This window comes from Ammospiza nelsoni, chromosome 11, assembly GCF_027579445.1.
Source record: "Ammospiza nelsoni isolate bAmmNel1 chromosome 11, bAmmNel1.pri, whole genome shotgun sequence".
Taxonomy (NCBI): Eukaryota; Metazoa; Chordata; class Aves; order Passeriformes; family Passerellidae; genus Ammospiza; species Ammospiza nelsoni.
In genome coordinates, this window is record NC_080643.1 from 18,620,947 (window position 1) to 18,636,464 (window position 15,518).

Genomic DNA, 15,518 nt, shown 5'->3' on the forward strand with positions numbered 1-15,518 from the left:
TAAAGCCCCTCAGTTGTGTCATGCATCCAGAAATGCAGCGCAGGGTTCTTTCCAAGCCCTCCTGGCCCCAGAGCAAGACTATAAATAGTTAATTTTTCGGGGAGAGGAGGAGGTATGCTGTAAATGAGAAGGGAGCTTTCATTGTTTTGCATTACTTCAGCGCTGGATTCCCGATTTGTAACAAATTCCAAGGCTGCAGACTGCGGGCCCAGCCTGTGAGTAAGGCTGCGGTGATTTATGGCAGGATAAATCCCTCAGTCCACATCCCATGACTGCGGAATGCGCGGAATGCCGGGGCTGCAGGAGCTGAGGCAGCAGCCACAGGAGCTCCATCCATCGCTTCCTCCAGGCAGGAATGCCAGGAATTCTGCAGCAGTGCCAGCCAGGCTCGCATTCCCAGCAATGGCATCTGCTGATTGCCCAACAGGGCTCATCAACGCCTTACCTGGCCGGCACATTCCACACCTGACTGTCAGAGCAGGAATGTTTAGCAACAACTGCAGCTTGCCCAGTTGTCAAGGCAGCCCAGGAAGCAGCTGGCTCGGAGCTGCTGGCCTCGGAAAAATGCAAAGCACTCGTGTTCCTCCTGCTGCTGCTGCTGCCTCCCCACCCCCAGCCAGAGAGCCTGAGAATGGGGGGAAGTGAAAGGAGCGCCTTACAAAGAGCGAGGGAACAATGCTGCAGGAATCGCAAGGTGAATACGTATGGCTTGCTATAAATAGTTAGGCTGAGCTAATTCCTGTTACTTCACGCTGTACAAAAACAAAAGAAAACATGAAAACCCATCTAATCGCGGCGGCTCTTGTGCAGATCTCCCACACAAACTGGAACAAAGGGGAAAAACCGAGCGCAAAGTTGGAGCCAGGACACGATTTTAGCAGATTTTAGCAGGCAGCGCTCAGCTCCGTGCAGGGACAGACACGAGGCACTTACAGATGCGGGTTGAACATGCGGCTCATTTTGGAGACGTGGTCGTTTTCACAGTCCAGCTCCTCGTCCCCTTGGTCCATGCTGAGCTTCCTCTTGCTGGGGCTGATGGGCGGCGGGCCCGTGCGGTGGTTGCTGAGCGCGGGGGATTGCAGGGGCTGCATCCGGGGCTCCCCTCTCAGCGCCGCTTCACCTGCCCGGGGAGACACGACAGGGGTCACACCACGGGGACAACACTGACAAACACCCCTCGAAATTCCCCAGTGACACCCCCTGAAATTCCTCAGTGACACCTCCCAGACTGCACATGTGGGATGCGGTTCTAGAATGGACAAGGCATCCCAAGCCACACTTTATGCTGGAACAAGCAGTGAGAAAAGGCACCAGGAGAGGGGTAGCTCACCCCAGATGATCTCAAAGGCTGAACTAAACCATCTTTGCAGCAGCTTTTTCACTCAGATCCCCCCCTCAGCTTTTTCACTCAGGTTTTCCCCCCTCAGCTTTTTCAGATTCCCCCCTCAGCTTTTTCACTCAGATTCCCCTTCAGCTTTTTCACTCAGATTTCCCCCTCAGCTTTTTCACTCAGGTTTTCCCCCCAGCTTTTTCACTCAGGTTTTCCCCCCTCAGCTTTTCCCCCCTCAGCTTTTCCAGCCAGGTTTCCCCCCTCAGCTTTTTCACCCAGGTTCCTCCCCTGGCAGGCTGCAATCCCAGCGCCGGGCTGTGATTACCTCACTCTGCAAACCATGACTATTCACAGAGAAATAAAAGCTTTGTTCCTCTTCTTACAGTCGTGGTTATAAATTCCAGGGCTACAGTTCACGTTAATGCCAAATATTCCAGATCTAAAACTGAATAAACGTTCGAATGATTCGGAATCATTCTCAGATGATTCCCTTTATAAAATGCTGTCCAAAACAAGCTTGTCTGGTATAAGTATGCAAGGGAAGAATTAGGGGGGAAACTGGAACTTGCTGATTCAACTTTTAAATATGTCCCTAAACGTCCTTCTCTATACTTTAAACATATGTTTGGACCCAGGAACAAAAGAGCACAATTCTTCAGCAGGGAATCACAGAAATGCTAATTTCCAGCTGGGGCAGGCTGAGTAGATGGTGAGTTCTTATATAATCTCACAGTTCCCAGAAAAGCCACTGCAATATGGGAGCTGTGTCAGTAACTCCAGCGATGGCACAGTTGCCTGGGCAGAGCACAGGACACATCCTTGCTAAGCAGGCGTTAAAGCGTGACCAGGCTTTCCCCATTTCCATTAAATGTCTCACTACTCCTATAGCCTGGAGCACAGTACTGCACTTCACGGACTTTACTGGAACTCACATCCTCTGGTCGGATTTAGACCTCATAGGGATTTAAAGATGTAAAAAAAGTGCTTTTGGGGCTCCATCAGGGGCTTGGAGAGGAGCTAAATTAACCAGGGTTACCTATTCTGGTAATATTCCTGAAATAGCCGCATTTGCTGGAGTTTAGACTTTGTATTTTTCCTACTCTGCCAGAAGCATTTTGTTTTTTGCACAGCCATAATTTCCAGACCTAAAATTAGGCCGAAGTTAACTCCATCTAGAGCCCTGTGGTACCTGACAATGGAAATCTTTGTGTGCCACCACACATTTTCACATCATCACCGAGGCAGATGATTTATAAAATGCTGCCTTAATTCCTACACACGACAAATAACATTTTGTTGGAAAAAGAAGGAGCGAGGAGAAAGCCTCCTGAATGTTTACCAGTAAAAATAAGCATTCTGCCAATTTAGTCAGCATAATATAAACTAGCAAATATACGCTGACCTATAATACACCACAAGCCATGATTTCTATTAAAGACTCTGGCACCAAATCTAAATAGGAACTTTCCATCTCAGCTCTAAATAGCAAAAACTGTGCCCTGCTAAATGCTCTGGGACAGACACCCAGAGCTCTCCTGTTCCAACCTAACATTAATTGAGAAGCACCCACAACCACCCCAGTGCCACGAAAAAAGCTTTTATCCACACAAAATCTTTTGGGAATTGTTTTCAGATCGGTGCATTTGTGCATTTTTCCTTTGTATTTTGCCAATAGAAACCCCCACCTACAGAGCGTTCACGTTCTAAACTTTCAAAGCAAACCATAACACAGCAGTTCCTCTCCATGAGGAATCTCCCTCACTCGTGCCTTTGAAAAGGAATAACCTAAAAGCAATGTCAAGAGATAAGGCTTTCAGCACCTGAGGCTGGAGCTTGTGTCCTCCCACCCATGCACGATCACTCTTCCACCTCCCATCACTTCTGGGGACTCCAGCACAAAATTCCACAACAGCAATTACAGATTCCACGTGGGCACCTCACCCCCACTGACTCCTGAGCAGCTCCTAAGTGCCCTGGGCAGTTGAAATACCCAGGTAAAGCTAACTTGGGTGGTTACAAAACACCAAAATTCTCTAGGCATTCTTCAATCCAGTAAATCAGAAACTTGCCCTTTTTCCTTTAAACAGGACATTGCTACTATACAGTTACCAAAATTGGGACTTTTTTGTTTCAAAACTAAAATACTCATTTCTTCTATGTGTGGTAAGAACAGCATTTATACATTAACATTCAGAATGAGTATAAAACCTGGTTAAAATGCTATTGAATGCTTGAAGAAACTTATTTTAAGAAGTTTAACAAAGAAGGGCTTCTAAAGAAAGCCTATCCAATATAAAAATGTATTTTCCTGATTATGCAGGGAACACCAAGACTTCAGCTAAACATTGTGGTATCTGACCAGCACCACTGGGCCAAAATTAATCAAATGAACCAAACTTTGAATAGGGGGGCAGCAGTGAGAGTCTCTTACAGGACAGTTCAGTTTGTACAGCTCTTCCTGCCCACACCAGACAGGAGAACAACGCCAAAGAGTCCAGATAACAAGGAAAATTGAAGAAAAAAAAATCTCTTTACATTGTTTAGAGGGATAAAATGCAAATTCCTATACTGGTTTTGCACAGCTCCCCGAGTTCTCATGGGGCCTGCACATTTGATTAGGGCTAAAAGTGCTCTTCATTTAAATAACATTCCTCCCCCACTACTTTCCTCCTTACCAAACATGAATTTAAAGCAGAGAGAGAGAAACCACAGAGGAGACTATGGCCCCAAGTGCTGTTTTAGGGACTCGATTTGTCTCCCCCAGCTGACCACACTCCATGGAAACCAGACTCCCATCACACAGCTGGCAAGGCAACACACTCTGATAAAACAACTGTGTTTTAGAAATTCCCCAAGTCCAAACTCCAGGCTTCAAAATTCATTACTGTGACGGCTTGTGTCTGCCCTGCAACTGAGAGCAGAGATAGCAAACACATTTCTTGTGCCTCTCATAATGCTCCTCTTTGTTTCAGCCAGCAGCTGCTGGAAGGCACTCCAGATCTGCTGCTTTCAGATACCTCTACTTACAACTATTCATACTAGGCTTTTTTTTTTTCTTCTTTTTCTCCTCCTCCTTCTCTTTTTTTATTAAAACTGTTGGGCATCATGATAAAGCACAGACAAGCTAAACAAAGATAACTCCGTGACGTAGCGTCTGCCTATAGAGCAGCTCTGCTCTGGCCTGACACCAGCCAGTGCAGCCAGCAGGAACGTGCTTTATTTTAACCCTTTAGGAGCCTGCTGCAAGTGTTTCCAGTCAGCACAATGCCTGCCAGGCCGGCAGGGCTCTCCCCAGCCCTGGGACAGCTCTGTGTAAACAGAGGATGGCCAGCTCTGTTTGCCTTTCTCTGGCCCCAGCGGAACATCCTCAACAGCAAAAGTGGTGTTTGAACGAGTGTGCCTTGCCAGAGACACCCCAGAGGGCTCTGAGATCTGGCTGAGAGCTCCAGGAGCCACCAAAGACCGGGAGAAAAATAATATACCCTGCTCTGGCAAGCTTCCTTCCTGTGGCTCGGTACGGGCTGCAGGGACAGGGCTGCCACATCCTGTCCCCCCTCCCAGCTTCCTCTGGTAACGCACAGTGTGAGCGTTAATCAGAGCCCAGAAAGCCTCTCGTGCCTTTGTCCTGCAGAGCTCTGGCTGCACCCAAGGTCTGGCTGCACCTATTCCAACCTTAGGTTAGACTAAAACTCCTCAAAAGAAAATCTCAGCACCGCCCTCACCCTGTTGTCATCTTATCACAAAAGCTCCCGTACCTTCTCAGTGATTTCGCATAGACAGCTCTTCACAGCACTGACTTTTCCTTCCTCACAGTACAAACAACAAATTTCAATTTTCTCCACAGCACAACTCCCTAACCCACTCTTTTGTAGCACTCATTTTCTCATTGGACACAGCTGTGGCCTATTAAGGGCAGGCTTGTTATTAATCTTTGTGATTAGTACAGCTGAAACCCTTCAGGTGTGAGACTACCTTTGCACTGTCATTATTTTCTTACATTCTATCCCTCCACATCACCCCTTTTTTGTTCTGTGTCTGACAGATGGATTTATCCACAAGGGTAAATTCCTGACAAGTTTATTAACTTTCAGGAAAAAAAACCCAAACCCTTAGAATTCTTCAGTTGTGGTGTTTGTCATCAAGGTCTTCGATTGAATTACTGTGACCTCAGGCCACTCTATTAATTAAAAAATCATGGGCAAGAGCATTAAACAGACTTCAATTAATGAGCATCACACCTTTAATTACCTTTTCCAATACCTGCAGACAAACTCTCATTAGTGAGAGGAGTTGCCTCATGTTCCTAAAGCCAAATTCCCAGGAAACAGTAGTGCATGAAGACCTTCAAGGGCAGCTTTTCCTACTGACTCAGGGTCAACATTTACTTGCATGGCATATTGTGAACAGCCAAGATCTTTACAAAAGCAATAAAGACATGAAAAAGACACTATAAAATAAAATTTATTTGATTTTCTATCACTATATTCTAAAAATCATTAGGAGATGAAATAACAGATTGGAACAAATTTCTAAACTATGGAATATTCTGAAAAGCCAAGATCTTCACAAAAGCAACACAGATGTGAAAAAGATACTCTAAAATAAAATTTACTTGATTTTCTATCACTGTGTTCTAAAAATCGTAGATTGGAACAAATTTTTAAACTATGGCATATTCTGAAAAGCCAAGATCTTCACAAAAGCAATACAGATGTGAAAAAGATACTATAAAATAAAATTTGTTTTATTTTCTATTACTATGTTCTAAAAATCATTAGGAGATTGAATAACAAATAGATTGGAAGAAACTTCTAAACTATGGAATATTCTGAAAAGCCAAGATCTTCAGAAAAGCAATACAGATGTGAAAAAGATACTATAAAATGAAATTTATTTAATTTTCTATCACTGTGTTCTAAAAATCATTAGGAGATTAAATAACAAAGAGATTCAAACAAATTTCTAAACTATGGCATATTCTGAAAAGCCAAAATCTTCACAAAATCAATACAGTGAAAAAGATACTATAAAATAAAATTTACTTGATTTTCCATCACTGTGTTCTAATAATCGTATATTGGAACAAATTTTTAAACTATGGAATATTCTGAAAAGCAAAGATCTTTAGAAAAGCAATACAGATGTGAAAAAGACACTATAAAACAATTTATTTGATTTTCTATCACTATGTTGTAAAAATCATTAGGAGATTGAATAACAAATAGATTGGAACAAATTTCTAAACTATGGAATATTCTGAAAAGTCAATCTTCACAAAAGCAATACAGATGTGAAAAAGATACTATAAAACAAAATTTATTTGATTTTCTACCACTATGTTCTAAAAAATCATTAGGAGGTTGAATAACAAATAGATTGGAACAAATTTCTAAACAAATTTCTAAACTTGAAGGTTTTATTCCACTATGGCAATGTGGAAGGTTTTATTCCACTATGGCAAACACTGAAATCAGTCTATGCCAACATAAATTGGGATAAATGGCATAAAAATTCCAATTGATGCAGAAAATAAAAATAACCCCCATGACTGGAGCTATCAAATACCACGCAGGGAAGGCAGCACAAGTTCCTCAAACAAAATCCTTTATCCCAAACCCAGCATTCTGCACCACTACTTCATTTCAGGGCTGCTTCTACAGAAGTTATGATTTAAGATGAGCTTAAATAAGATTTAATTCTGGGAAGCAGTAGATCAACCACTATAAACAGAGCCACAGTAGTCTGTATTTCCTTCAGAGTACATTAAACAGGCCTATCTGGAGAGCATAATAAAACAGCAAAGTACAGAACAACAAAAATTAAGTATTAATGGCAACAGCCTGATTAAAACATGCTGCTGAGACATCAGATCTTGGAAATATTCTTTATTATAATTGACAGATTTCTCGCAGCAGCCAACCTACTGATTCCTTTATCTGCCACATATTTTACTGACTTTCTGCCACGATAACAAAAAGCTAATTTAGGAAACCAAAAAGTCACATACACATGTGGAGAAAAACTGGCAAAAAGCCTCTTCTCCTCCGTTTACAAAACGTATGAGCAGCACTTACTCCTGGAAGCGAGCTCTGGCTACCACTGTGCACAGACCTGCGTGCCAGAAAAGCCATGGCCAAACCCAAACGCAGAGATTGAAGTGACAGCTCTGGGCTGGCTCCTGCAGCTGGCCCTGCCTGCCAAGCAGGGACACGTTCTGCTCACAGGGACATGCAGTGGTGACCTCTGCATTCAATCACCTCCACCCACTCTGCTCCTCTGCCCTTCAAAAGCCTCACAAAGGAGCCAGAATTTGGTGTGGCGGCAGCAGCGCTGGCAGCCTGCAGCAGGCTCCTTCCAAAAATGTCTTGTTCATCAAAATTAGAGAGAATTTCTATTCATTAGGTCCTGAAAACGCTGCATTATGTACCAAAAACTGCAGTGCAACGGGCTGAAAATGGCAAATTTGCCTCCCCCAAGCCAACATCACCCCATTTGCTCCTTACTCATCTGAAATTGTCTCTCCTCACACTTTGTGAGGAGTTGTTTTGTGTAAAAGCACAGCTGTACAAAACGCCATGGCTACAGCAGCTGCCTTGCCTGGGGAACTGCTGCAGTTCCACAGACTACTTCACAAATACATAAGATGAATAAAAAAATCTTTGCTGAGCACTTCCACAATGGCTGAAAATGTTCAGGTAACCTGGTATTTTCCCTGGTACCTAAAAATACCTGAGGGAGTGTCCTTGGTAGGGAGGTAAGGATTGATGGCATGGGAGCAAACATGGCAGCAGACGTGCCACAAAGAAACAGCGTGGAATAGATTTGAATGCTGTGGTCTGGCAGAGCTCCTCAGTATTCCCTCTGTCCAAGTGCAGCTCTCACACCTCAGCAGCTGGGACATGAGGCTGTGCTCACTTCCAGCCCAACAATAAACCCAGCCTTGGCTCTACCTTTGGACCATGAGATTATTTCATGGATTCCCAGCTCTCACTAAGATCACGTCCCATTTAGGGAACTCTTACAAAACTGAAAAAAGCGTTGATTTTTCTGCTCAGGGTACCTGTACTGTGGCTAAAACAAGATTTCGGTTATCTGGCAGGCACAATTTGGATACAGTCAATGTAAAACTGCACTGATCTCCAGGTAAATCACACCAGGGCTGGCTGCAATATTTGTTAACATCAATATCAGAAAAGGATTTCTCTGGCAGAGGATGGGTTTGTGTCCCTGCAGCCCAGGAACAACCTCTGAGCCTTTCTGCCACTCTCCCAGGAAAATCCTGCATCAACCACCCAAAGTGAGTTAAAAGGGACTAAAAATTGCACAATTATCATTTTGTCTTTGCTCAGAGAGGAACCAAGGTCTGGGCCAAGCCCAGCTCCTGAGTCCAGCCAAGGGCAGCAGTTTGGGCATCCCAAACACAGCAGGGGAGGAAGGAAGAAAGGGAGAAGAATCTTCTACACTGCATGCAGAAAACAGCCAATTCCATATTCATTTTTATTTAGCAAACATGACATTCCTCTTTACTGGGCAGCAAAAGACACGTGTGATAATGTGATTCTATTGAAAATGTAAGAGAATTATCAAAAAAAAAATTTGTGAGTGAAATATAATTCAGGGAACATGTTGAAGATGTTGTTTCCCAGACCAAAGGTGGTTTTAAATCCAGGTGTTCTTTCTTTGGTCACCAGAAAGAACAGGGGAACCTTCCAGGGGAAACCTCACCAAGACTGAGAGTCTTAAATGACTTTGTTACATAAAATATGGCAAAGTTAAACTAATCAAAGACCAGCTGAAATAATCCAAGCCAGAAGCCCTGCCATCTATTCCAAAAGTAAATCAAAGTCACAGCAAGGTCACAAGAAGAAAGTGCAAAATTTGGGCTAAAGCTGTATTTCAAGAAATAAATATTTCACTAAATCCTACCTTACAGCTGAGCTGTCATGTGATGGCAAAGAGAGACAAATTCAATTTGTGAAAGCTCAGATTTGAATAATTCCCCCTCAAGAGAAAATATTTGTTACCTTGCCTCTGTTTGGTTGGTTTTGGATTTTTTTTTTTTAAATATTATTTCTATTACTGGACACTCAAGTTTAACCCCCCTGCTCCAATGGCTGATATTCCATGGCTGTAACACAAATCAAATTCTGGGTGTCCAGTGTCCCTTGTGGGTGTGAACACAGTGCTACAAACATGCTCCAAATATTCATTCTGAGATGTTCACACATTAAAAATAAATCCAATAAATTGTGCACACTCTCCTTCATGAGGGTTTGGAGCAAAAGGTGCAATAGAAAGGTAAAAAAATATTCCACTTATTTCAACTGCAGCCTATTTTTAGAAGTACTACAGGTTTTTATTGCAGTTTAATATAAACATGCTCTGAACACCTTTTCTCACATTATCCTCCTTTGCTACATGTGGAAAAATTCAGATCATCAAGAAAATGAGCTCTCTAAAAGAGCTGTGAAATGTGATATCCCACTTTCCAGCAATGTTCCTTTAATTCCCATTTTATTTCTCCCCAAATTCCCTACCTGGAAGGTAAAAGAGCCCTCAGGAGAGGATAGAAATGAACAGAGGAGGAGATGGATTTAAAATGTGAGGAAAAGACATGGATGGGTGGGTGCTGCCTCTGGAATAAAGCAGGGTCACTGCTCAGGGCACTGTGCAGGATCCTGAGGGATCCAAGTGACCAAATTCTCTTCCTAAACCACAATGAAATGAGAAAAAAAATCACATTTGGCCCCACAAACAGAAGAAAAATTGGATTTCCACTTTGGTTTTGCTACCTGACGTGCAGCCCCATGGTCTCAGCGCGAGGGACACTGAGCCCCTCCAGCCCAGCTGCACAGAATATCCAAGATTTCAACGCACTGAGAGCAGAACAATCCCAACCCATCTCCCACAAAGCATCCATTGAGGAGAACAGAACCTCTTTGTCCTTCACAAGGGAGGGGGCTCCAAAATCCCTGGTGCAGAGGGACAGCAGAGAGGGACAGGGACAACTGCACAGGGCAGGGGGACCTGGGAACCCTCAGGGAGGCAGGGGGGGCTTCCAGGGGGAACCTGATCCTGTCTGGGCATGGCACAGGGGCAGATGTGCCACATGTGCCAGCCTGGCCCTTCAGATCATGGCACAGGGGCAGATGTGCCACATGTGCCAGCCTGGCCCTTCAGATCATGGCAAAGGGGCAGATGTGCCAGCCTTATCCTTCAGATTCTGTCTGGAGCATGGCACAGAGCCAGATGTGCCAGATGTGCCAGCCGGACCCTTCCTCCTGGGCAGGGCTCACACAGGGCCCAGGCACTGCCCCAGACAGGAAAATAAAGCAGATTCAGCTCAGCACAAGCCCTGGGTGGTGCCCAGTGCAGGACCTTCAGCCCTCTGATCTGTGTTATTGTGAGGTACAGCTCAACACTCCCTCAGGTGCCGCTCTCATGCAGTGTTTTATCATCCAGGAACTTCTAGAAAAGTGCAGCTCATTAGATTAAGAGAAAGGATTCCATCTAATTTCTCCATTTTCTAATTTTCTCTGGTATAAAGAAACACACAAAAGCCAAAATATCACCATTGTTCCTGACAGGACTGGCTTCCAAAACAAACAGCACCACTAAGGAAAAAGATAAAACTCAATCTGTGCCTCTAACAGAGCAGTTTTTAATCTTGGGTTCATGACGCACAACTACATTGATTTTACTGGGGAAAAAGAAAATGAAGAGATGAAGAGAAATAAAATTATGAAGAGATGTACAGAAATAAAATTAGCTAACCAGAGAGCACCAAAGCTTTCAAACTGCTGCTCCACTACAAGGCTGAGCTGTGCAAAAGCTGGTGGACAATGAATCCCTGCCCAGAAGGACTGAAGGGCAGGGGAGGGAGAAGGAGCGGAGGCTGTCAGGGAGGAGGGGTGGCAGCACTGGGCAGCCCTGGCTGGGTGTTTCACAAGCACAGGCTGCTTTGTGGGGCCAGGCTGCACGGCCACTCCAAATCAGTGCTCTCTCCAAGGGGAAGAGAAGGCAGGGCACACAGAGGGAGGGACTGTGCTCGCTCCCAAGAAATGACATGCTGCCTGCACAGCCTTTCTCACAGTTCTCTGGGCACTGAGGACAGGTTTTCCAGAGCTCTTGGAAAAACAAGAACAAGCAGAGGTTCTTGTTTTTGAAGTTTTCTTGACAGTCATGGGGTTGGAAGGGGTGAGCAGCACCAAAGTTACACTCTGCCTTTAACTGGGGCTGTGTCTTGCTGCCCTACACCTACCAGTCCTTACCTGAATCTCATTTTTAACCACTCCAGTTCCTTCTCTATTTATTTCAGAGCTGCAGAAGCACCTCAATCCTGACAGAAGCCAGAAAAGAGCAGAAGTGCAGATGGGTTGGTAAAACAAGGGTAACAAAACCAGCTGTGTGTTTGTGACCCACCACTCACACCACACTGCTCCCACAGGAGAAATCAAACCTCTCACTGCATCACTGGGATGTAATTCCCCAGTGAATCATCTGTTAAACCTTCCCCATCTCACTTGAAAAACATTTCTGCAGCTCTCTACCCCCTTATCACACATTCAAGGTGTTCCACGCCATAATTAAGCAGTTTGTGAAGTTTTTAATGGGGCCAAAGAGCAGTGCTGGGGGCAGTGAGACACTGAGGATTAATTAAAAGGTTTAAATGGGCTCAGCCTGGCCTGCACTGCAGGAGCACAGCTGGGCTGCTGTTTCATTGAGTCTCTGATCCCAACTCATCCTGCAAAGAGAATATAAAAATGAACATCTGTGGGCACATTCCTTTTATCCAGCTCAACGGGCTCTGATCTCAGGGAACCGACCTGGGGAGGTCCTGTGGCTCAGACAGGGAAACTTCAAATTCTCCCCAGCATTGTCTGCAGGGCCTCATTCCTTTTCTCACCTCAAAAGTCTCAACTGCATCCACAGAAGGAGATTCCATCACCTCAGCTTGGGTGGGGTCACTACAGAGGGACCAAAGTCCCAAGATTTGGGTCCAGAAGCTCCTGTTTCCCCTCCATGACTGCTGAGCACAATGGAAGGATCAAGTCCATCATCGTTCTTACCTGCTTAGCTTATTAATGACATTTTATTTGAACATCTCAAACAGCTAAAAGCAATTTTCTTTACTCAGAGGTCACAGTGAGGTTTAGCAGCTGTGACAAAATATTCCAATGGAGGCACTTGGAATGCTGCTGTCAGCTTTATCCCAAACTTCTGTGAATTCAACCAGTTCCAGCTCTTTATTCCCCACTGTAAATAAGGACAACAGCCAGTGTTTATTTCACAAAGTTGCATTAACTGGGCTTCTGTGAGAGCAAGGATTGTGCAGAGAGGATTAAAAATCTATGCAGATGTGAGCATTAAAACGTTTGCTGTCATACTTGTTGCTAAACACACCAGTTGAGAAACACTTGGAACTCCAACAGGGCAGTGTTCAATTTACTGTGCTGCAAAGAACAACTCAGAGCACCACAGATCAGCTGCTAGGGCAAGGATAATGTACCTCAGAGCAGTCAGTCTTAGATATTTGCACTTTTAAGAGTTTTAGGATGTATGTAATGTAGTGTTTTAAGAGTTAAAATTCTTTTAAGAGTTTTAGGATGCATGTAATATGTTTTAAGAGTTAAAATTCTTTTAAGAATTTGAAGATGTATGCAATGTAATGTACCTCAAAGGAGTCACAGTCAGATATTTGGACTTGTAAGAGTTTTAGGATGTATCTAACGTAATGTCTTAAGAGTTAAAATTCTTTTCAGAGTTTTAAGATGTAAGTAATGTAATGTTTTAAGAGTTAAAATTCTTTTAAGAGTTTTAGGATGTATGTAATGTAATGCTTTAAGAGTTTTAAGATTAATGTAATATACCTCAAAGTAGTCATAGTCTTAGATATTTGGACTTTTAAGAGTTTTTCAAGAAAGACAACAATTTTTAAAATATTTTATTTGTGACAAGCTGTGTTAAATACGTGGATTATGTAACATCAGTGAGAGAAGCATTTTTCAAGCTCAAGAACCCATCCAAGGCTCTGTAAACATCCCTGCTAATGCTGAATTTCTACTTTTGCTACCTTCAGTCTTAGATATTTGGACTTTTAAGAGTTTTTCAAGAAATATAATAATTTTTAAACTTTTTTTTTGTGATGAGCTGAGTTAAATACATGGATTATGTAACATCAGTGAGAGAAGCATTTTTGAAGATTGAGAACCCAGGCAAGGCTCAGTTAACATGTTTAACTGTGAACATCCCTGCTAATGCTGGAATTGCTATTTTTGCTACCTTCAGTCTTAGATGTTTGGACTTTTAAGAGTTTTTCAAGAAAGATAACAAATGTTTACACTTCTTTGTTGTGCTGAGCTGAGTTAAATATGTGGATTATGTAACATCAGTGAGAGAAGCGTTTTTGAGGCTCGAGAACCCAGGCAAGGCTCAGGTAACATGTTTAACTGTGAACAGCCCTGCTAATGCTGGAATTGCCATTTTTGCTACCTTTGGTAAATGGCTCAGTGTGATGCCTGCAGCAGGACAAGAGCAGGGCGTTCACCTCAGGGTTTGGAGTGTTCAGCAGGAAAAGCGTTCGGTCAGCAGCGCCTGAGGAGCCCCAGCCCACAGCAAGCACAGAGCTCTGAGATGGCACAGCAGGAAAACTCCAGCCTGGGGGGTTAAACAAGCACCACTGCTCACCAGATGGCTGAGGAGCACATCTAAAAAGGATCCAGAGCATGAGGAAGAATATTAAATTTAAAATAAAAAAAAAAAAATCCCCTTCAATGCCATAAATATTTATATTAAATCCAAGGAACTGGCCGAGTTCAGACTTGCCTTACATGAATCATGCAGCACTTCCCTCATTTCATGTTCTGCAGAAAAGCACCACAGAGGAGGTGCCACACTTGTGTCAGCTGCTTTGCTCTGTACTAAGAGCAGTTTTGTCTTTAAAGATGTTGCTTTCCAAAGAATATAAACAGAACCACTGAATAGTCCTATTTTACTTGGCATGCACTGATCTTCCCAGATCATTCAGATTCATAGAAATGGTTTCCCTTTGCCTGGACAGTTTAATTTTCTTCACAGGGATATTTAATTACAATCAGCAGAGCATCACAGAAAACAACTCCAATGTTGTAATCAGGAGCCAAGAAATCACATTTTACTGAAAGGTTCTGCTCTGAAAGTGTCCAAACTTGCTACTGTCACAAATATCTTAATTTACTCTCAGAAGTAAACATTAGCAATTAAATAACAAAATTAAAAGCCTCAATATCATCTCTAAAGTGCAAGCACAGTGTGTTGACACCATTTACAAAAGAAATAAATCCCCACTCAATCCCAAAAGAACAACAGCTACTCAAAAAGATCCATTTGGGTTTCACTCTTCCATTTGGGCAGTTTTGGGTTTCACTTTTCTCATGCAAAAGATGGCTGAGCTGGACACTTTGTAGGTCGTAACTACAAAGGGTACTGCCAATCTGCTGATCTGAGATTTTGAGTTAAAACTAAACATAATAAATGTTCCAAATTGGTTTATATTCCCATACAACAGTGTCATTTCTACCCTGGGAAAAAAAAAATTTACTAAATCTCTCTCACATCTAGCTACAACCCATATTCAAATGCAAAAATCCCTATTTCTGCATGCTGAGAAGTAAATATGAAACCTCCTAAAGCAGGAAAGTGCAGTGCTGAGAGGTTTCCATGCCTGCCCTGTCAAATGGGTTTCCAGGAAAATCTACTGCTTTTTAAACACAACTGGTTCCCGCCTTTCCCTGGGAGAGCAAATCTGTTTCCTGGAACCTGCCAGCAACATTTGGAAGAACAGGAGGAGAGTTGTGCACTGCACTGCCTGCTTCTCACAGCTGACAGGGAGCACTCCAGAGACCAGGAGTGAGAAGGAACATGGCTTTAAATCATCACAGGCTCTGGTAATGAGGGCAATCAGGAGAGGACAGCAGCCATAGGTTCTGGGAGGGAGCTGAGCCTGCTGAAGGCAATTTCCCTTCCTCCCTGAGTGCCACCAAGGCTGTAACATTCCACTTTATCCCAAATATTATCTGCTTCTGTCCATGAACACTGCTGTGGGTGAGCTTTTTCTTAAAAACCAAAATGAGGCACAAAGTATCACACAACATTTCAGGGGTGAAAACTGAACTGCACCAAGTGCTACTATGTGTAACAAGTTCTTGCT

The 15,518-nt window shown here is 43.4% G+C and overlaps 1 protein-coding gene across 1 annotated transcript in view; it reads right to left on the bottom strand.

Annotated features, from left to right (window-relative positions):
* The window catches only part of VGLL4 (vestigial like family member 4), a 56,503-nt gene that overhangs the window by 32,887 nt on the left and 8,098 nt on the right, over positions 1–15,518 (bottom strand). Inside the window, exon 2 of the mRNA XM_059480253.1 lies at positions 934–1,120. Within this exon, the coding sequence (XP_059336236.1) occupies positions 934–1,120 (187 nt within the window). The remainder of the gene's footprint in view (positions 1–933; positions 1,121–15,518) is intronic.